This window comes from Oculina patagonica, chromosome 5, assembly GCF_052425735.1.
Source record: "Oculina patagonica isolate OP01 chromosome 5, crgOcupat, whole genome shotgun sequence".
In the NCBI taxonomy this organism is placed as follows: Eukaryota; Metazoa; Cnidaria; class Anthozoa; order Scleractinia; family Oculinidae; genus Oculina; species Oculina patagonica.
The window spans coordinates 9,757,253-9,779,893 of NC_135762.1; the positions used below are offsets into that span (position 1 = coordinate 9,757,253).

A 22,641-nucleotide genomic window follows, 5' to 3' on the forward strand; every position below is an offset into this window, starting at 1 on the left:
TTATAACTCATACAATGACAGACATTTAACAGGCATTTATTACTACAAATTACAACATTTATTACAACACAAATCTTGAAGAAACAAAACCAAACTGCTACATGCGTATAGTGACGCTGTTTCGTTATTAATCGTCAATTTATAGTGATACAGGCCGTACCGCTATTACCATTCAAGAAAGAAATCCATTCCCTTTCTTTGTCAGAAAACCGTCTGACAGTTTTTACCAATCTTTGACCACTTTAAAGAAAATGTTTGCTTCAAGTCAAAATCATTCTCCCAAGTGTTAAGAATAAACTAAAACTAAAGGAATTCTCGGTGATTTCTTTCAGGTATAATCTTAAACATATAACGTTACCAACGAAGAGCTTTATCAGGTGACAGGTCACATTCGCTGTAACAAATAACGCAATGTGAAATAAGAACTCTATGTAAAAAACTTAACTTAGTTGCGTGATTCAAAGCAGACGACCTTGTACTTGCTGATAACCACGCATTCTAATCCTAGCTATAGAAATCAAGTAAACTTTTCAGTAGCGCTTGGTCCTAAATGAACGTACAAAGAAATTGAATATACTTCAGGGCAGAAACCACGTGTATCTCGGTTTAGATACAAGAGAAACCACATTGCAAAACAAGACCACTATCGAGGTAATGGCCAAAGCTTAAAACTCTTCTAGTTTTCTTAACTACCTTTACTACGAGAAATTTAAATGATCTTCATGTAGTTTGAAAACATTTTTGTAAAAGCTCTGTACTTATTGTATTTAGTGTAATAGGTAATGGACAACACAACATTACATAATAATAAGACAGAAAATTAAACAGTAGAGTTCTTTCATTTAAATACCACCGAATACCAAATACGATTCCCATTCCAATGTCAACAAAAGGTGAACTACTAGGTATTACCAACCATGAAAAAAAGGATTAAAGATGGAAAGTTCAACTGATCTTTGTAAGTCTCTCATTGTGTTACTGCTTAATAACAGAACAAGACGCAGGACGAGTACTAACAAAGTGCTGTACTAAGATTTTTCCTGTCTTTCTGTCTAACAGCACCCTGACAAGAGTACACTCCCTTCCATAAGATTCGATCAACTTGAAATACTTCTTAACGCGAAATTTTTAGTCCTTACTGTAATCATTGTCTAAATATTTTTAAAATTCGGCAATGAAAATACAACTTCTCTACGCAGAGAAAGCACAAGACCTTTCCCTTGTAAATGCTTACAGTACTTTTAAAGAAAACCGAATTTGATGCCCAGTAGATAACGTAATTCAAAGCTGGCAACGTTTTCACTGCTTGATTTTAAAGTTTGCAGAGAAACAGTGTCAGGTTAAAAGAAAGTTAAATTGTGTTTAATCAAAGCAGATAACATACAAACGTTTCCTTTTTGCCGACACCAAATAATTGCTAGTTTCTTTTGCGAACATGAATGTTAATTTTTGTCGCTTGAAGAAAGAAAATCAATCTTCAATCTTTAAGAACTGATCTGAATCGTTTGTCTGAATAACGTAGTGATGAACGTATCAAAAACAATTCAAACTATTAGAAAAAGAACAGAGGAAAACTTAGAATCTAGAAATGAACTTTAAAAATAACTAAACTTTGCTTTTATCGCTTCGTTTTTATATTCTCATATGGTCTGCGTAATGTTGGACGATACATGCCTTACTGCTAAATTCCTCTTGACAAATCCAACAGGCGAGGCTATCAATTTCTCGCTCATGTCGCTTTTCATGGGTCTTGCAGTTGGAAGACTGGTTAAAGCATCTATTACAGTACTTGCATGTATACGGCTTTACTCCTGTATGCGTTCGTTCATGTTTCTTGCAGGCCGATGAATTGTTAAAACACTTATTACAATGCTTGCATGTATACGGCTTCTCTCCTGTATGTGTTCGTTCATGTATCTTGCAACCTGATAATTGGCTAAAGCACTTATTACAATGCTTACATGCATACAGCTTCATTCCTGTATGTGTTTGTTCATGTCGCTTGTAAGCCCAACCATCGCTAAAGCACTTATTACAATGCTTGCATAAATACCGCTTAACGCCTGTATGTGTTCGCTCATGCCTCTTGCAATTTGATGAATCACTAAAGCACTTATTACAATGCTTGCATGTATACGGCTTCACTCCTGTATGTCGTCTCTCATGCGTCTTGCAAGCTGATGACTGGTTAAAGCACTTATTACAATGTTTGCATGTAAACGGCTTCTCTCCTGTATGTATTCGTTCATGGTTCTTGCAATCTGACGATTTGTAAAAGCACTTATTACAATGCTTACATGAATACGGCTTTACTCCCGTATGTGTTCGTTCATGTTTCTTGCAATTTGATGAATCACTAAAGCACTTATTACAATGCTTACATGTAAACGGCTTCACTCCAGCGTGTGTTCGTTCATGTTTCTTGCAATGTGATGGACTGCTAAAGCACTTTTTGCAATGCTTGCATGTATACGGCTTCACACCTGTATGTGTTCGTTCATGTTGCTTGCATGTCGATGAGTTGCTAAAGAGCCGACCACAATGATTGCACTCATGTGCTTTGTTTGTTATCGCCTTATGTCGAGTAACATTTTCTCCTTGGCTAGCAGGCGCGTCATACTTGACATCCTTACGAGGCATCTTGTTGGCAGGCTTGTTAACTTTGCTTCTACGTATCTCCTAAAAATGACAACAGAAATGTGCATCAGGTTTGCCCTTAGTTTATTGTCTTTACAGTCGTGCCAAGAGAAGCGTACCCCCAAGAGTACATTAATGAATCGATTATTTGAAAATTGAACCCAATAGTCGATTCAATAATGTTTAATGTAAAATTGGTTCGCTTGAAACTATAATTTGGGAAGATATTATTTTTGTTGTAAAGATCAGATCTAATTTTGGGAATTGTTAAAAGTGTTCGAGTAATAGTTATGTAATATTTTGTGAAACCAAAATATTGGTTAAAAATGGAAACTCGCATTTTTTAGCCTCGATAATTCTCTCATTTCGAGATAAAACGGTGAAGCCATAGATGTTTGTATTTTTCCTCGGAGCAAATCTTGGTGCTTCTTCTTCGCCGATTCTTCGTAAACAATGTTCTTGATTGGACCATAACAGTGTTTTTTCCGTTGACGCAAGCACTTTCGTCGAGTCATGTTCTTTTAAAATTGTGTCAAGTTTGACACACTTTTTGGAAAGTCCCATTTTCTGGGAATAAATCAAGCCGTTTAAAATGTATAAAAATAACAAAGTAACATATACAGTTCTATGGATACAAATTTCACGTAAGGAGTTTACGAAGACTATAAATAAAAGCCTGTTACAATCTTAGACAATAGTTTAGTGAGCTCACTAAGAAAATAATTCTCGACACAGATCGATAAGAAAAATATGCTAGTCTGCACTCAGAAAGCCTGTCATTCTCGTTAGAGAGTTCAAAAGTGGAAACTACGAGCAAGCGCGAAAGTTGGGTATAAGCGTGCGCGGGACGACGTTACATTGATCTTTGTATCCGCTGTGTAACGGACTGTTCAACGAAAAACCAACCCAGGGTGAATCTCTCTAACAACACGTTTCAAACTGCGGTACCACAGCTGGCCCTACGTGCCTGAGCCGACAATATTTAACTATCAATCTATGCAGACTAACTGTCTTTAAAATATTTGCAAGCAGCAAAAGTCCAGTGTCCTAGGTGAAAAAGTTAAAGTTCGTTATTTGCGCTTAAAGTTTCGAGGATGAACTAAGACAAATGACATAAGCGAAAAGTTTCTCAGACCCAACAAGCGTTCACAACTAAGTTGTAGGCACTTTTACAAGGCTTACTTTTCTACAATAAATCAATATACAGCAAAAATAACAAACCTACCAGCGAAAGGATAGGAGCCAAGCGCGGAACAACCTCGTTTGGTCGTTTTTATTTGTAGGCTCGCGACAGTTGCATGTACGCGCCGAGATAATCATAAACTTTCAGAGTATTTCAATATTTTAAATTTTTGAAATTATATATTTTGAAATGCCATAAGGGGGAATGGCTATCAGAAGTCTACTTTTGATTTGAATAATGATCTGCGCCTTTTCAATGTGAATGCATTATTGAATCGACTGACGGGTTCAATTTTCAAATGAACAATTCATTAATGTACTCCTGGGGGGTACGCTTCTCTTGGCACGACTGTAATCAGTTACGTGAAACACTTTGTTGATATGTCTGTAATTTAAGAAGTTCGAGGTACTGTCAACTCCTAACACACTAGAAACCCTGTGAAATCTGTTTGTGTGAAGAGTACACGCAAGTGTGTCTGTGGGGGAAGTGGGGGGGGGGGGGGGGGGGGAAGGGTGGGCAGGCTCTATGCCTGACACAGGGTAAGGTTGCTTGATATAGTCACAAAAATGTGCAGTTACACCCTAAGTACACTGTTCATACAATATTACAGCAGTTATTAATCACACACGATCTTCAGAGGAAATAGCCTAAACTAGACACAAGTTTGAGTTTTAACGGTAGTCAGTCATCTCCACCCACTCTCAAAATTTCAAAAATCCTGTGTGAAACTTGTGTGCGAAACTTGAAAAGAAGGTTTGTTTAGTTAACAAATTGTGAGTTTAAGTTTTGTTTTCCGTAACCAAAAATCAAATTCTAACATATTATGTAAAATACGTTCTCCAAGTTTGAAGACAACTGAGGGAATTTTCACGTTTACGGCAAAGAGGCGAAGATGTTTAAGATGAAAAGACGAAGTAAACTGAGAGTCATTCTTCATGATGAGATTTTCATTTCAAAGGGCAAAAGGCCATTTTTTTTAAGAATCCCAGGAAATAATAACATTAGTTTTTATTTTGTATGCCCATGTCATCCACTTTCTCTGCCGTGTCTGACGGAGGGGATACTATTCAAACGAATTGGGAGCGCATGCTTATTCTTGTAAGATAACTGTTCCTTCTCCCTTCCTTATATAGCAAGTGATACTGAGAAAATGTAAATTAACTTTTATCCAACGCAGGTACACCTGGCTCATGGAATAATTGTTAATTATATCAAGCTCTGGATTAGAAATAACTAACAGTATACTAAGAAAGTATAAAATAAGAATAAAATAAGTCATGCAGCAGCTCTCATAAGCTCTTACACATTGGCCTAGGAAACATAAGAGCAAACAACAGAAACAGTGACCTCTAGAGCCAAAACAAATTAAGCCTTGGAAAGCTGCTACATAACTGATCGAAAAGGTAGATGTCTCCTTGATTTAGATTTCACACCATGGCTTATTTTAGTTTTCAAAATAAGTGATCAGTGATAAAAAAAAAATTAACAAAATTATCATATACATGTACTGAGTCTGGCTTCAATTTGAAATGAATGTAAGAAACACACCTAATTATAACAAGAAGGATTTGCATTCATGTGAAGTAAGAAATATGTTTGCAAGGCTATCTACTTCCACGGCATGTTATAAAAGGGGCTATAAGGAGGACATACATCAAAATATAATGTGACAATAATTATCATTTTTTATCATTGGCACCCATGATTAAATTAAGAAGATTTTGTGCATAAAAGTTTTGGCACATTTGAAATAACAGAGGCGTTGTGCACAAGTAAAATGAAAAGACAGAGCTCAGCCTCTTTGGAATAATTTTATGACAGACTTGCCGTAGCCTTTAGCCTGCCTTTCTACGTAACTAAAAAATACTGGTAATGTAATTGGCCGACAGCAGGAAATGTATCATTATATTTTTAAGTGAGCTGCAAAAAATGTTTCAAATATCAGAAGTAGTGAAGGTCATTGATGGCTTGAGCATTCTAGGGCCAATTTATACGCTATAACTCTGTCACATGCACGCTAATCGTGCCTGCAAACGTCTGATACAACTTTCACACACTTACAGTAAACATTGCCTGATGCCTGGGGGGCACTCCCATATATAAGCTATATAGGTATGTGCCGCTGTGAAGGGTATGGTTTTCAAGCAGTTTAGTCTGGGATAGGGTATAGAAATCAGCGAGTTTTGGTCTAGAAAAGAGTAGCATTTGCTAAAAAACTGATCAGTGGTATGACGAATTTTAAAGTCCAGAATAGGAATAGAAACTCAGAAGAGAAAGAGGCTTTCCTGAACGTAAATAAAATCATTGTGGCATTGTTGTTGACGGATGGTTTTCCATTAAAACATTGATAGTGATACAGTTCTAAAAAATGCAAGTCTGGGATAGGGTAGGGATTTTCAGTGTCTAGTGTCTAGTATAGTCTAGTATAGGGTTGCAAAATCACCTGAACATGGTTTGGTATAGGGTAAGGGTTTCAAGTTTAACATGTTTAGACATCCTACCAAATATTTTGTGCTACACATGATTGACAATCGTAGGTTATTTAAAAGTCTATTGAAGTTTTGTTTGAACATATGGTTGTTTCTCAAAAAATTGAATACTATTAGGCGCCCTTTCTCGAATAAGCGCCCTTCCTTGAGGTGCCAAAAGTAAATAAGCGCCCCAGGTGCTAAATCAAATCATAACGGTAACTTGCTCGCAGATCACTCTTTTATGGTCGGTGACCCCACATGTTTTTGATGGACAACTTTCTCTTACAAATCTCAACAGATTGTAAAAATATGAACAAAAACTCAATGTGGGAAGTTAAAAAATCAGTTTTTCTGTCCATGTACCATCAAATTCTGCCATCCTGCGGATGTTAAGCGAGTGCAAATGTGATCGCTTAATGATTAGATTTACTTTGAGGGGTCTGCATAATCTGCGAGATGGTGAGCCGTGTGAGCCATGACTAATAAAATCATAAAAATACCAGCTCACCTCGCTTTGCAAACCTCTTTCTTTGATTGGTCTTAGATGTCAAATTAAATTTTCGAGTTGGAATTATGGGCTGGATTGTCAGGTTTGCTTGCAGATAGCTCCACTTCATTTTGCTTGTGGTTAGTTCTGCACCTGTTCGCTTGCGGTTAGCTTTTATTTGTTGGGTGGGGCAACAATATCATACAGTGATATACCTTTAAAATTTTGGATATCTTGGCCAGTGTGGCATAACAGATGTAAAAAGCAGCCTTGAGTGGCTCGCATGGCTTGCACCGTGGCTTGTATGTCTCGCTGGCTCGCTGACTCGCAGATTTATTAAACTCTACATTAATGAACATTATCAGTTGAATGGATTTGATTAGCAAATTCACATGAACAATATCTGACAGAGGAAATTACATTTCAGGGATTTATTTGCAGTATTTTTTGGACAAACAGACACTGCAGCCATATTCAGTAACAACGTCCGATTTTTCAGATTTAGGGTGGTCTTTTGGGCATCCAATCTCCGCAACGAATTCAGTACCCCCATTTTCTTGAACTTCTTACAATAATAATAATAATAATAAAAAGTATTTTTATAGCGCCAAAATCCACTAATTGCTCATGGCGCTTTACAATAAAAAATATAAATAAAATGATGTTAAAAAGTTAAAAACTCTAAAAAATTTAAATAAGGATATTTACAAATATAAGTTCAAATGTACATAATGCACCTATCAATGTTAAGCCCAATGGGGGGAGGTCGGGCTAACCACGGGAATTTGATCGTGAGGTCGGTCCCCAGGGTAGGGATTTTGACCGTACGTGATGTCCCCAGGGTAGGGATTTTGGTCGTATGTGAAACCCTGCAACAAGATTTGAAGGACATCTGACCACCTTCTCTTGCTCCCAGGTGGGGCTTTTTGACCAATTATTTTGTCCTGGGGTGGGGAATTTGCCTTTTTTTAGAGAAAATGTAAAAATCCCCACCCCATGCCCAACTCCCAGGGGGGTACTCCGGCTTGTAAATGACGAGGATGATCAAAGGATTTTTTTGGGTTTGAGATTTTCGATTCCGGGATTTTTTTGGGGTTGGAAAATTTGGCAAGTATTTTTTTGGGTGACTTGATTTAAATAGGGGATTTTTTGGGTATTTAAAACGAACTAAAGTGCCTTGGCTCGGCCTTGGTGTATTTATGTACTATGATGAGTAAACAAACACGAGCGTTCACATTTTTATGGTTTTCTTTGTGTTATATTATTGCCCCTCCTGGCAATTTAGGGGTAATTTGACAAGGGATTTTTTGGGGGGTTATTTTTGGTCCATGGACAATCTCGACCCCAGAGGCCGCGATCCTTCTGGTCTGCGCCAGGGATCGGGACCTCTGGGCTATTCTGAAAAGCTGCCACAAAGGCGTCTGAATCTGATTGGTTGTTGAAAAACGTGTTCGTTTCACCACATTATCGACCTCAGAGCTCGTTGAAACAATGAAAACACTTCTGATTGGTCGATCTGTAACGCGCCAAAATTTGAACGTGCGTCGGGATGGTTGCCCTGGCCCCTGGGGAATTGAAGGTCTGTGCTTTATGCAAATCAAGATTGTGCACGCAATCGTAATATGTGCAGTTTTTGGATGTATTTCTGTTTGGAAATGACATCAACAGTCTCGGAGCAATTCTTTTTCACTTAAATAAGCATGTTTAATGTATAACAATGTTTAACAACAGAGAATGATCCCAAAACAGCACTAATTACAATTACATGACACGATATGAATTTGCATAAAACCGCAGACATGTCTAGTCTCTGGTGAATGAATTAACAGTTGAATGACTTTTTAACATGTTTTAATTATTCAGTGGTTGAACATTTTAAAATTAAATATGCATTAAGAAGAACTACCTTGCTGATTTTGACTTTACTGGGGCTTTACGCGAGCTAAAGCTGTAACAGTAATTTTTGCTGAAATTTTCAACAAAATCCTACTGCTAGTAATCGTTGCAAGAGCCATTTTTTGTCTCTGGAATGTGGAGCGTGTGCAATAGAGTCATTGTGAGAATACAATCTCCGGCGCACGCGCAGAAACAAACCGGAACCAGGATTTCTTGGTTCCGGTTTGGATTCGTCCAGAGCCGTTGAGTTTCCTGACCGCTGGTCAAGGGGAACGCAGGCTCTGGGAACGAGATTGGTCCCTGGATTTTTTTGGGTAATGTCGGGAGACTAACGGATTTTTTTGGGTCCTGAGTTTTGCCTCCATTCGATCATCCCCGTCATTTACAAGCCGGAGTACCCCCCTGGGGCCCAACCTCTCCCCCGGGCTTAACATTGATAGGTGCATAAGAAACGCATAATCTCACAGTGATGTCAAAACATTCAGAACAAAGTCAATTGTTAGATTGCAATCATCCTGTTCTTATTAAGTGCGACGAAAAACTGTCTTCCTGTATTTAAGTGATACTTTATAAATCCATCTCCTTGTACTTTAAAACTGAGGTTCAAATACAGAAAACATTCTAACAGACTCTATTACCTTTAGAAAACAGCGACAAAGTGTTCGAACACTGTCCTGACTCACTGCTGACTGACCAGTGGTTATTTCAAGCTAAGCCCTGTATTCGTATTAAGTAAGACGCATAAATGTAATCCTGCATTCTACAGCTTAGCCAGATGTGAACACAGCATTGTAGTATACTCTCTTACCTTTATAAAACAGCGAAAATGCCTTCGACAATAAATCACATGTAAGCCGCCATAACTGTGTTTACACTGGAGCCCATTCCCCGCAGTCCGGTAACCACAGTAACGCTGGCCAGGAATGGTGGAACGTCGGAGCGCGGGAACGCCGGAGCACCCAAAGAGTCAGAGGCACACACCGGATCATTTCGGTGGATATCTGTTCGGAAGGCCTGTTATTCCCTCGGATTTTCGTTAGTGAAATGTCTGCTCGAACGTTTGCAACATAGGAAATAAAAAAAAATGTTGGTTTTGGAGAGGTAAACTGATTGTTGTTTTGTTTATGGAAAAGCGCTAGCTGCGATTTTCGGAAAGGTAACAACAGCCCGCAAATTCGGGAAACTATTTTTTTTTCATAAAAATTTCTGCCACTTTAATATTTAGCTAGAAAATCCGAAAACATTTAACTGTGTTAGGCCCCGTCTACAATGACGCGGGTTAATCTGAAAAAGGAGAAATTTGAAAACGCCGCGTAAAATGTTTTCCGTCCACATTAACCCGGGTACGTAAATTTAAAAACCGTACCCACTTTGAAGAGCGTTTTTGGAAAGCTCCGTTTCCGGTGACCATAAACGCCGTTTTAGTGTGGACGGTTGGCCTATCCGGAGGAAAAAAGATACGTTTTCAAATTTACCCAGGTAAGTGTGGAAGGGCCTGAAATGTTGTTTTGTTTGTGGAAAAACGCCAGCTACGATTTTCGGAAAGGTAACAACAGCTCACAAATTCGGGAAACGAGATTTTGTTCAATAAAAGTTTTTGCCACTTTAATATTCAGCTAGAAAACCCGAAAAGACTTAACTGTGTTAGTTAACACAAACATACAACGGCATTCCAAGACTTTTAGCTAAATTTTCTCGTTAGGTGCTCCTGAAGGAGTGAACAATTAGCTCTTTCGAGGATTTTCCGGACTGTTCAGGTGTCTCATTTTTCGGGTTTCAAAACTTGTTTAGGAATTCTGGGGTTAAGCGGAGATACGGGATATCCCTGGCTTTTTGATACGGGCCAGTCTTGGGTCGATTTTGAAACATATCGCATAGAGTACTCTGTAGCCTGCGTTGCAGACGAACAAAACCCCGGTATAGTGCGTCTGCGAATCAGTGCACAAAAGCTTGTTCCGGCCACCCGCGTGTTACCAGGGTTTTCTATAATAACCTCGGTCTGATTGGCTCTTGAATAGGGCCGTTCTTTCGTGCGCCGTAATTGGTCGAGTGGATCTCGTGAAACCATAGTTACACATTCGATGAATACCAGATACCGTGTCATATAATTAATACATCGGCCATTCTGTATTGGATTTGGTCATCCAATTTATTTCGCTTCTCACTTGTGACCCCCCCCCCCCCCCCCCTCACGTGTTTGGAAAGGGCACTATAAGAAGTCAGCTGTATTATTTGGAGGCGTTTTAAATTTAGTAGAGTCGTAAGACTGTCGCTTTATAATAGCAAATGTGTCGGCAAATGTGTGGAGGTCATAGGTCTGCACAGTTTCCCGTTTGTATATTTTGACACCCCTGTTTTAAATTTGTCATACGTAATTACTATTGCGGTTAGTCTCGGATCCGTTCATATTTGCAAGATATTTTTGAGTTCTCGACTGATGTTTGCTCTGGTTCTTAATTTTCCGTGAAAATGTCGACTTGCATTAACCCGGTTCCGACTGTTTATAGTGTTGCAAGGTGTGTTGCTTCTCGTCGCGGATGAAGGATTTTCGTTGTGTGACATTCTTTTAGCACAAGACAAGTGAAGATTATTAAACACTTTTCTACGGCTTTTTTGCTTGTCAGTTGAGAATTTTTCTTGTTGGTATTGTTGTTTTCCTTTTATATCAGATAGTTTGAACCGCCTGCTTTTTCACCGCTTCAAACGCTAATTTCCACCGATCTGCCGTGATCGCCGCCAGTTTATTTTGTATCCGTTATTCATCAAAAGCGAAACTATGGTTTCACAAGATCCATTCGACCAATCACGGCAAACGAAAGAACGGCTTTATTCAAGAGCCAATCAGAGGCTATTATAGAAAACCCTGGTAACAAGTGGGGGGCCGGAACAAGCTTTTGTGCACTGATTCGCAGACGGACTATACCTGGGTTTGTTCGTCTGCAACGCAGGCTAAGTACTCTGTGCACAATTGCACAGTAGTAATTGCTTGTTTTTGTTTAATTTAATAGAAAAAAAGTGACTATTTAGTCGCTTACTGGCTGGTATGTTTATATCAAAACGATAAGCGAGTATTTAATTGCTGGTTTGAACCCAGGAGTACCAGTAGGTCGTATAGAGTGATCGTCCGGGTGACAGTAGTTCTCAAAAGAACTGTTGTTGGTGACTGAAGTTTCGAAATTTTTACTCTGACACTTGACTCTGAAGATGACGTCCGCTGAGGTTAACGTTGTCGAAACATCAGTCACCAATTGCAACAACAGTTCTTTTCAACTCTCACCCGGACGATCACACTATACGACCATAATACATGTCGTTACAATAGAACTTTGTTATTGCATATTTCACGAATGTAAATAACACCGGTTGGATACTAACTATGCCAGTGATCTGCAGGCTACAGAGCTACTACAGGCGTCAGCAGGGAATTATTTGGTTGTCACTGAAGTCACGACATGGGAAAGAATTAAATGCGAAAAGTGAAAATGTTATTTACTCAGATGTCATTTCAAACACTGTGTCGCGTAACATTAGTTTAATCGCGTCACTGTTTAATACAAGTTTTATACTAAGGACCAGCCTATATAAGCGGTCAAAATTATATTTTATGTACGGAAACCATCGAAATTATATACTGAACAACGGTCTGTATATGAAACACAATTAAGTCAGTTAAATCTTGTTAACTACGGTTAGTTATCCTAGGAAATCATTACCAAACTACTAAATGTAACGTTTTAGAATGATTGACGATACTTTCTCGCGTCACAACTTACAAACCTCTTTTCCCGCATGAAATATCGCCAAATGAAATAACAACTCAACCTTATATGTTTTGGACTGATTCTGCTAGACCTCAGTTCATCGCGCATAGCCTGCGTAGCTGGCGGTTTTGTTACTTAATTAACAACAAAGTGCTTTAGTAGATCAGAGAATGACTACAACTTTTCAATTCTAGTGCTTATGCTTTCAAATTGGTCTGTAAACGGGAGGACTGAGAGCCCTGGGAAGGTAACTGGATTCAAATTCGAGTCGTACTCGTTCTCGTACACCAATCCGAAGGTCACCAATATTATCGTTCACCACCTACCAAACGTTCTGAGTACAGTGCAAGCACTGTGAACGTATTTCCTGTATTACACTCTTTTTTATAAGAATACAGTTTTTCCAATCCAGGCTGAATATTCTAATTTTTCTGCCGATTTTAGGCTGAAATTACTCTTATGAACATTCTTAGAAAATACCGTTTGACATTTCCGTTTTAGCAAGTATTGGGTAATCAATTACAAGTGTTTGGTGTCCAGATCTGTATCGTGTTACATTGTGCACATGTACCATTGCTTTTTGTTACAGCCTGGCCGTTTTGGCTTTAAACAAAGCATTCCTTACAGAGATCAAGTGACGGAAATGAAAACACCTGATTTTGTTCCAACTAATAACATAGGTAAACGGTAAATTGTATTGTATTTACAATTTTTCAACTCAAAACTATATTAGTAAATAATAAAGATGGAAGATTTTAAGCTCGGTGATAAATAGTAAAGAAATTATTCTACATGACACGAGCGTGGGACAAAGAAAAAAATCTGAGTCCCCGACGGGAATCGAACCCATGGCCTCCCAGAATACCGGTTGGGCGCTTCTTTTCAAAATCTCAGCCTCGGGTTTATTCTTAAAATATTCTTAAAATATTCTTATAAACTAGATTCTTATATAAAAAAGAGTGTAGTTTTAAATTCCATGTATTCTGGATGCAGCGCATTTTTTACACCATTCAGTGGTCTTTGGGGATTACCCCGTGAATTAGTCATGCGATTTTAAGTTGCACACTATATGAATACTTTAAATTATTGCTTTTAAATTAGGATGTAGAAGTCAAAATCACTCGACCCATTTATATACATACACCACGACCACACTGTATGGATATAATAAACTTGCTCCGCGTCCGCAATGCACAAAATTCAAAACTAATGCTCTTAACAGTAAATATGTTCACATTTACTGCGCTGCACACAAAACCCTCCAAAACATTATCTGTAACTTTTAAAAATATTTACAGCACGTTTACACATCATAGGCCCTATTCTCCCAGAGGAAAATTAAGGAAACAGATATATACACATCAAATGAAATGCTACTGCCTACTGGGAACCGAATATGATTCATTCCCAGTCGGCCTAGGGTGAACTAATACGAGGTATAACCAACAAGATTAGAAGGCTTCTCCGCTAAATTAAGGGGGAAAATCAGCAATATATAATGTGAAGAGGATAAGTAAACGATCTTTTGTGTACGCCAATCTAACTACGTCTACAATGAGAGTCTAACCTTCTGAATATGCCACCTCAATTAGTTTGGAAGACAAGAAATATAAACTGAGATTCAAGTAAATTTGATTACTATCAGGTGGATAGCGTAGTATGTTTGGTTAAGACGTGTCCACTGGATAGAGATTTATCCATTGGATAGCGTTATCCACCCTTTGAACAGCTGGGGCCACATTGTGGCTAAAAGCTGTGTTCTTGCCTCAAAGCGTTTCTAGAGTCCGGCTTGTTTTGCTAAATAACTTCAATCAATTTCGCACGATTCACGGCAAAGAACAGCAACAGATTTTAACAATTCTTTCTTCATCTGTAGCCTTCTATGGCTCTGTCTTACTTCCATTTAGGCAAGTAGAACGTTGCTGATAAAATTGTGCAGTAACAAAAGTAGTTTATAAAAAACAAAAGAAGAGAATAGAGGCGAATTCGTTCCGCGAAATTCAAAAAAACAATTCGCACATCCGGGATACCGAGTTTCTATAGTTTTTAAGCCTACTAGAATTCCAACGCGCGTATACACCGGCTATATTCTATTTTAACGATAGAGTGTTTCTGTCGAGGAAATATCGGCTGATAGTTGCCAAAAAAGTCAAAAAAGTCAAAAACGAGCGGTCCGTACGGACAGTGTAGTGTTTGAGAGAGTTGTCACGTGACTCGTCACCAGTCGAGCTTGTAGGTCTGGCAATTGTTAGACGGGACACGTCTGTCACGTTCTTTGAGAACGTGATCTGTCTAAAGAAGAATTTCAACCAACACGTTGACAGCGGTTTTTCATATCTTGCAGTAACTAATGGAGGTAGTTAATGGCATCACTTAGCAAACTATTGATTTTGTTCAGAAAAAACTTAAGCACATCACCTCAGTGACTAAAGAAGGTAGCTTTCTTACTGAAAATAATTCGAGTCATCCTCCCACGTTTTTTGATAACGTGATCTGTCTAAAGAAGAATTTACCCCCAACACATTGACAATGGTTTTTCATAACTTGCAGTGACTATGGTAGGTAGTTAAATGGCATCACTTAGCAAACTATACATTTTGTTAAAAAACAACTTAAGCACATCACCTCAGTGACTAAAGAAGGTATTTTTTTTTACAGAAAATAATTTGAGTCGGCCTTGTGACATTCTTCAATAATGATGTCTGTATGAACTTGCTACCTGGCTGACGTCACAGCGAGCTCAAATTTTAATCACTTACTGCTAGGTAGCGTGACGTTTATCCTTTATAAGTTTTAAATGTCCTCTCATTTTACTTCCGGTATCTCCGGAATCCATTCTGTTTGCGCGATTACTTGCGTGAATTTGTTGCCATCTCACGGAGTTGGGCACTGGCTGTAAGTTTTTTATCAGTTTATTTTGGTGCAGTACATTTATCTTATGTTGCAATGACCTTTTTACCCTCAATTAAATGCCAGAGCTCAAAATTTTAATCTCGTACTGCTAGCTTCCTTTTTAAGTTTTAAATGTCCTCTCATTTTACTGTCCGGAATCGCTTAGATGTCTTACATCAAGTATTTTGTTTGCGTTATTGCTCGCGTGAATCTGTCAACATCTCACGGAGTTGTACCCTGGCTGTAAGTTTTTTTATCAGTTTATTTTGATGCAGAACATTTATCTCATGTTGCGAGTACCTTTTTTCCCTTAAGTAATTGCCCAGGGCGCGTTCGAGCCTTGTCGCGAATTTTTTAACCCATTGCTTTAGGACATTCGTGGACAATAACAAGCCAGTTCCAGTCTAATTTGCATATGTATGTCTACGAGCTTGTTCCTCTTGACCGCGCAATTAACTGTTCACATCTGGCGTAGCGGAATTCGCTTCCCCACTAAACTAACTCCATTAGTGTAGTGTACAAACACTACACTAACGAGCATCTTAAATTATTCTTTTACTTTTCAGGATAAAAGACCTAATCGAAAGCCGAAATCACAAACGAAACAAAACCAGACAAGGAACCCATTAAATGCGGTAAACTTAGTGGGGATTTTCTGTCTGTAGGCCCGCTTGTTTAGGAAAGATTTTTTTCACGGACGGGTACTATCCATCGTGTTGCTTTTTAAAAGGACAATAATTCTTGATTTTTGGCTTAAAGGTGCATACAATTTTACGTTTTGGAGGGCAACCATTTAGAGTCTCAACTAAAACAATTAAACTACTCGCCCTCAACTCGGCTAGTATTTCTGTCGAGTGTCTATGGACTAACAGTTTCCCACGTAAATTGTAAAACTTTATTAAGTCACCCAATCAGGACTTTTCAGACCCAATGTACAGAGTAACTAGACAAATACAAATGTTCAATAAAATACCTAAGTAAGAAACATTAGATAAAAGCTTAAAAAAGGCAATCTCATATCGTGAAATTCCAATGCACGCAGAAACTAAATATTTGCCCTAGAACAAACTTCGAGAGCTTATGAATTTGGGCAGTTTTTTAGAAGGTAGAATTTTTAAGCTATCAGCACCTTGGTCGGGGAACACTCTATTGTATTAAGGCGCATGCCTGAAACTGATCCGATTTTATTTATCAAAATTTCGATCACTATGCTTTCATTTTAAAAGGAAATTCAGGACAGCGTTACACTTTACACAAAATTTCTCCTTGTCTTGAAGACACTCAAATTTTCCTTTCCTGCATTTACTATTGCCTAGCCGTATTATACTAGCGGTCACCTACCAAATAACCTAGTAACCTAGAGAAAATAGAACCAAACTATTAAATAAAATGCTAGGCTAGATTTCACTGCATGAAAAAGCACAAAATGAAATAAAAAAACTCATTTCTTTCTCTAAAGAATGTTTATTTACAGACTTAACACCATAAGTCTACAGTTTGCTCGATCGAATGCTCGAATAACTGACACAAAAAGAGCTTCTGAAAGTATTCCTCAATTTAATTTACCACCGTGTGTTTCCTACTCAGTCAGCTAAATATGACCTGCAGAATAAAACTACAATAGATTTCAAGTTCATCTGATTTTTTGTAAAAGCCTAATTCACTTGAAGTCACAAGCTACAAAATAAGAGGAAGAGACCACGCCAAGAAAATCGAAATAATGTGACGACAGAGAGAGATGATACTTTCACTTCTGACTTCTCAAGAAAATTAAGGCATGGGCCTCCCATCATTTCATAAAAAAACTAAGGGGATGGTCTATCTTATTAGCCTTTAACAATCTTAAACTTAAGCAATGTAATAAATTTGCAAATTTTGTCAAATTTATGAGGTTGACTTCTGTAAATTAAATAACGTGACCTGACAGGGTTATTTGTAGCTTAAAAATCATTTTAGGAAAATGGCACCACTTTTATAGTTTCTGGATGCTGCTGTTAACTTTTTAAGCTTAAGGTTATTAGGTACATCACTTCTGTGCCCGGACCTTGTGACAAAATTCAAAACAACGGTCTGAAAAAAGAAAAGACTATTTCTGGAGGACTGGGTACTAGTACAAAATACCGTTTATTTTCAAAATTAATGAGATATTTAACAAAGTCCGGGCACAGATCTTTTGTCGCTCAGCTAAGAACTTGCCTAGTTACAAAAAGCTAGAAGACTAATGTTTTAAACTGGTGCCATTTTACCTCAAAGATATTTTGGAAATAATTGGCTGCAAAAAGTCACGTGACCTAATTTGCTTACGTCATTCATTAAATTGAACAAAATTTCCATACTTATTACTTTGCCAAATGTTCAGACTGTCATGGCTAAAGCCTCAGAAGATAGACCACCCCCTTAGTTTTTGGTGAAATATAATGGGAGACCCATGCCTTAATTGTTCTGAGTTTGTAAGTAAGTGTAAGTAAGTGCTAATCCTTCGGGTACATCTACATACATCCCTATTCCTCGGATATAGTTCATAGCACTTTAAATATCAATATCTCATATGATCGTCGTAATGTTGCACGATATCTGTCTTATTGCTAAATTCCTCCTGACAAATCCAGCAGGTGAGGCTTTCAACTTGGCTTGAATTTTCTTCAGTCGTTGAAGAGAGAAAACGAAACTTTTCGATATTGTGCGTTATTGTTTGCTCCTTGAGGTGTCTTTTAGATTTAAGACGCTTATCATTCTGTTTGGGTTTCAAAGAACTGTCTCTTGCATGCCGTTCTTCGTGTTTCTTGCAATCTGATGAGCGGCTAAAGCACTTTTCACAATACAGGCACCTAAACGGCTTTAATCCTGTATGTGTGAGTTCATGGCTCTTGAGATTTGAGCACTGGCTAAAGCACCTTTTACAATACTTGCATTCATATGGCTTTACTCCTGTATGTGTTCGCTTATGAATCGTACAGGATGAAAAAGTTCTGAAACACTTATTACAATGCTTGCATGCATACGGCTTCTCTCCTGTATGTACTCTTTCATGTCTCTTACAGGCTGATAAATCCGTAAAACCCCTATGGCAATGATGGCAAGTAAAACGCTTTTCCCCTGTATGGGTTCGTTCATGTACCTTACAAGCTGACGAATCGCTAAAGCCCTTTTTGCAATGCTTGCAGGTATACGGCTTCTCTCCTGTATGTGTTCGTTCGTGTGTCTTGCAATTTGTTGAGATGCTGAAGCCCTTATTACAATGCTTGCATGTATAAGGCTTCTCTCCTGTATGTGTTCGTTCATGTACCTTACAGGCTGACGAATCGCTAAAGCCCTTTTTGCAATGCTTGCATGTATACGGCTTCTCTCCTGTATGTGTTCGTTCATGTATTTTACACGTTGATGATAGGCCGAAGCACTTATCACAATGCATGCATCTGTACGGCTTCACTCCCGTATGTGTTCGTTCATGGCTCTGACAATTTGATAAACGGTTAAAGGACTTGTTACAATGCTTGCATATAAATGGCTTCACTCCAGTATGTGTTCGTTCATGTCTCTTGCAATCAAATGAACGATTAAAGCACTTCTTACAATGCTTGCATGTATATGGCTTCATTCCAGTGTGTGTTTGTTCATGTTGCTTGCAAGCCGATATGTCGGAAAAGAACTCGCCACAGTACTTGCACTCACAAGCTATCTTTTCTGTCACTTCATGTCGACTAACATTTCCTTCTTGGCTAACAGGCGCAATGCACTCTACATCCTTACGAGGCATCTTGTTGGTAGTACAGTGAACTGCTAAGCGGGATGCTTTTGCGTATTCCTAAAGAAATGACATAGGATATTTGGCATCATGTTTGCTCTTACATGTACGTAGATGTCTATGATATGTTAGATGGTACTGATATATAGATAAGGGAACTAAGAGACATTTGTTTACGACTGTTTTGCCCTTCCGGCAAAAGTTGCATTTCTACAAGACAAATGATTATTTTTTCTTATAATTCTAAAGGACAGAATGCGATTATTTTCATAATACAAGGTACAAAGTCCAAGGCCCTGTATGTTATCTTCAATTATGTTCATGACCCACTATCGTTCTAGTTCATGTGCAATTTTTACTGGGTAATAACTAAAGCTTATAACAATTATTTTCCCAGGATTAAGCCCCGAATCTGCTGAAGGATCTGTTCATAGGTAACAAAATATGTAAATATCTCATCTTCCATTGATTATACAGTAAGCTGTAACAAATTTAAACACACACACAAGGCTGTAAACTATGGCTCATCCTATACCTTTGACACCAGCTATTGTAATTTGCATTTCACTTTGAACTTTGATGGTAGATCTTTGTGAGATTGATGTGTTGCAACTCCTGTTGTCATATATCGTGTACAAATGGACCTTAAGATCACAGTAAGAGACTGAGTAGGAGAAAGACTCTTCAAAGCTAGTGAGTATGCTTCTAATTAACAAATTTTACAACAATCTTGTACCAATAGTCGCTTTTAACTTTTCAGCAACAGTCAAGAGTGGGGCCTCTAGGAAAGTAACTGGATTGAAATGTGAAAGTCACAATCATACTCAATGTCGATCTTGTACTCTGATTTGAAGGTCCCTTACGTCACTTTTGTATGCAAAGGCAAAATGTTGTAATCTCTCAAAAATGGTTTGCCCTTAGCAATAAACAAAACCGTTCAGAAAAAAAACTGTACTTTGGGAACCTTGGATTTTGTGAGATCAGTTCCGAAAAGGTTCCTTAATGCTGGTGATGATGATATGGTGCACCATTCTCCCTTTTTTCTAGGCCCATATGCAAATCAACCAAAAAAATAATGAAGTAGCCTAGATTCAATTACAGTTATGCAGCATTTGACTAAGAAGAAAAAAGTGGCACGTAAATTAATATGATGGGTACCCTGTGAAATGATTGTGATCCTGTGCAAACAAGGGAAAGAAATCAATATTTTACATCTACATTTAAAATGATGCATCAGTCCACTCTTTGTTTGACAAAGTTGTGGCCTTAGCAAGATTTAAAGCAACAGGCACTCTTGATACACAAAATCTAACATTATGCAGTCTATGCAAATTGTGGCTTTTTCATATAAGGTGGTCATTCTTAACTACCAATTTGTAGCTAAGAAAGGTTTTTGACTGTCACTTCTTGGAAACCAAACCTCATATGGAAAAAGCTTTTTGCACAACTTTGTTCCATTGAAGTGCTCTTCAAGAGTTTCAAATTATGTCCATATTTGTAATTTTAGCTTTTTAGCCTTTTTATTCCGTTTTTAATCTTGTCATGTGCTCATGGACATTTTATGAAATTTGCGTATTATAAATTGTATTATACATGTATATGTTATATTATTATTATTATTATTATTATTATTATTATTATTATTATTTGACAAGTCACATGACCAGAATAGAAAAAAAACCAAAACTGAGAGAACATAAAGATCTGACAATAAAAATCAGTGCCAACGGATTAACAGGGACCACACGATTTGGTCCAGCCAACACACTACTGCACAATTCAAAAACATTTACAAAATGGTACAAATACTGAAAGATTTACTTAAAATTTAAATAAATACAGGCATTCCTGTTGAGCACTAAGATTTCTAGAAACATTTTACGCCGTTTGCAGGCTATTTACCTTTAAAACAATTGAGAAATGCCTCAATTTCCTCGAACAGCTTGTCTAAAAACAGCAAGGCGTCTTCACATAGCTTGTGCCTTCCTGGGTACTAGTCTACTTATAAGCCTACATGTATTTTTGTTTTCTAATTTTTTTGTATTAATAGCACATAACTTTCTTATGATATAGATTAGTTAGATAAAGGAATTGCAATGCATTATAGGGTGATTGGCTTTGAATGACTTTCGCTTTGCTCATTTTCTTTCAAATGTAAGCACAATCGATTTAAAATAGAGTTTAAACTTTGACCCATCATATGAAAAACATCTTGAGTAAAATGTAATTAATACCACACCCTGTCAGAAGCCCTGTACAAAACAGGTCAAAAACTAGCAAAAAAAATGCATCATGTTTTAATGAAAAGAAATGACTTTTACACTGTATATATTACAGACTAGGAATGAAAGGTAAGCTTGTGAGTATTTAAGGCTTGATCAATGATATATCAATTACATTTGATGAAATAAACATGCAACACAGTTATTAGTTATACACAGTTGTATCCCTAGGTGTGTTTTTTATTGCCTCTGAATCCTTTTTTTTTAAATTTGACCTTCAAAACTCCAGCTCATCTAGTTTTACCCTGTGGTGTTTAGAGTAATAGCCTATTAATGAAAGATTAATATTACTTCACATACACAAAACATTAGCAGAATTAAAGTTTAATGTTCAAATACATGTATATAAAACTGCTGGAGCGATCTGTGGTCATAGCTTAAAATATAAAAAAATGGTTTAAACAGATCTAAAAATATAAAAGGATACTCTAAATTTTCGATCGCCTTCTGCGGTCTTCTTCAGAGAATGATGGATTTTGCAAGGTTCGCAGAATTCTAATAAGTTGCATTGACGTTATTGTTCGTTGCCCCCCTGGGGAGCAACTAGCGATGCGTAAACCCTTGGGAAGGGCGCTCTTTCGTTTATAGTGTTTTTGTCGAGGAAAGAATGTAAAGACTCCAGAAACAGTCTTTTGTTCTTGCCGCTTACACCTGTTTCAAGAATTTCGGCGTAACTTGGATGTATGTCGTGGCCGATTTCTGCATGTTGTTTAATCGCGGAGTTGATATTTCCGTTTGTTCCGGGCTTGTGTTCGGCTCCTCACGATTTCCAGCTTCTTTTGCTTTCCCCAACGTATGCAAATGAGCATGTCCTGCAAGTCACTTTGTATACAATTCCTTTCAACCGCTCTTTATTCGGTGGGTCCTTGGGCTTTTTGAAGATATTTCCTAACGTTCGTACTGGTTTAAACGCTGTCTTGATGTTTTCGCGGTTCAAAATCCGTGAAACGAATAATGCAATCCGTTCGACGTTAATCAAAACTATTCCGAAATCATACCCGGCACGCGCTGACTATTTTGACTGTAATAGTTACGAAAACCTTAAGTCTCGAACTAAACTTTTATAATTTCAACAGTGGAATTATTTGAAAATGTCGCACGTGGATTTACTCGACAATAACTAGACGTTGACAACAACCCAGCAATAGGAACAGAGGCTGTAAATGTTGCTGATAGTGACAAGCAAACTACCTTAAAGAGGATGAAGACTACAAGCGATGACTGTAGCAAAGGCAAAGAAAGTGAAACTTTAAAATAGGAACAGCAGTCAGAAAACTTTACTAAAGG

At 37.8% G+C, this 22,641-nt stretch overlaps 5 protein-coding genes across 9 annotated transcripts in view; all 5 read right to left on the reverse strand.

Moving 5' to 3' along the window:
- The window catches only part of LOC144655424 (uncharacterized), a 223,723-nt gene that overhangs the window by 186,462 nt on the left and 14,620 nt on the right, over positions 1 to 22,641 (reverse strand). The gene's annotated exons all lie outside the window — the stretch shown is intronic.
- LOC144655397 (uncharacterized) overlaps positions 1 to 22,641 on the reverse strand; it is a 111,894-nt gene that overhangs the window by 46,240 nt on the left and 43,013 nt on the right. The window lies entirely within an intron of this gene.
- Positions 1 to 22,641, reverse strand: part of LOC144655393 (uncharacterized) — a 200,824-nt gene that overhangs the window by 19,734 nt on the left and 158,449 nt on the right. The window lies entirely within an intron of this gene.
- On the reverse strand, positions 39 to 9,544 carry LOC144655410 (uncharacterized). Its single transcript, XM_078515672.1, has 2 exons — positions 9,483 to 9,544; positions 39 to 2,679 (listed from the first exon to the last, which is right to left on the reverse strand). Exon 2 carries the CDS (start codon positions 2,638 to 2,640, stop codon positions 1,633 to 1,635), a length of 1,008 nt encoding a protein of 335 aa, XP_078371798.1. The 5' UTR covers positions 2,641 to 2,679; positions 9,483 to 9,544; the 3' UTR covers positions 39 to 1,632.
- Positions 17,814 to 19,127, reverse strand: LOC144655399 (uncharacterized). Its single transcript, XM_078515658.1, has one exon. It carries the CDS (start codon positions 19,082 to 19,084, stop codon positions 17,864 to 17,866), a length of 1,221 nt encoding a protein of 406 aa, XP_078371784.1. The 5' UTR covers positions 19,085 to 19,127; the 3' UTR covers positions 17,814 to 17,863.

Bases quoted from the DNA above. Each gene is read 5' to 3' on its own strand.
- LOC144655410 (XM_078515672.1), bottom strand. From the start codon at position 2,640: ATGCCTCGTAAGGATGTCAAGTATGACGCGCCTGCTAGCCAAGGAGAA.
- LOC144655399 (XM_078515658.1), bottom strand. From the start codon at position 19,084: ATGCCTCGTAAGGATGTAGAGTGCATTGCGCCTGTTAGCCAAGAAGGA.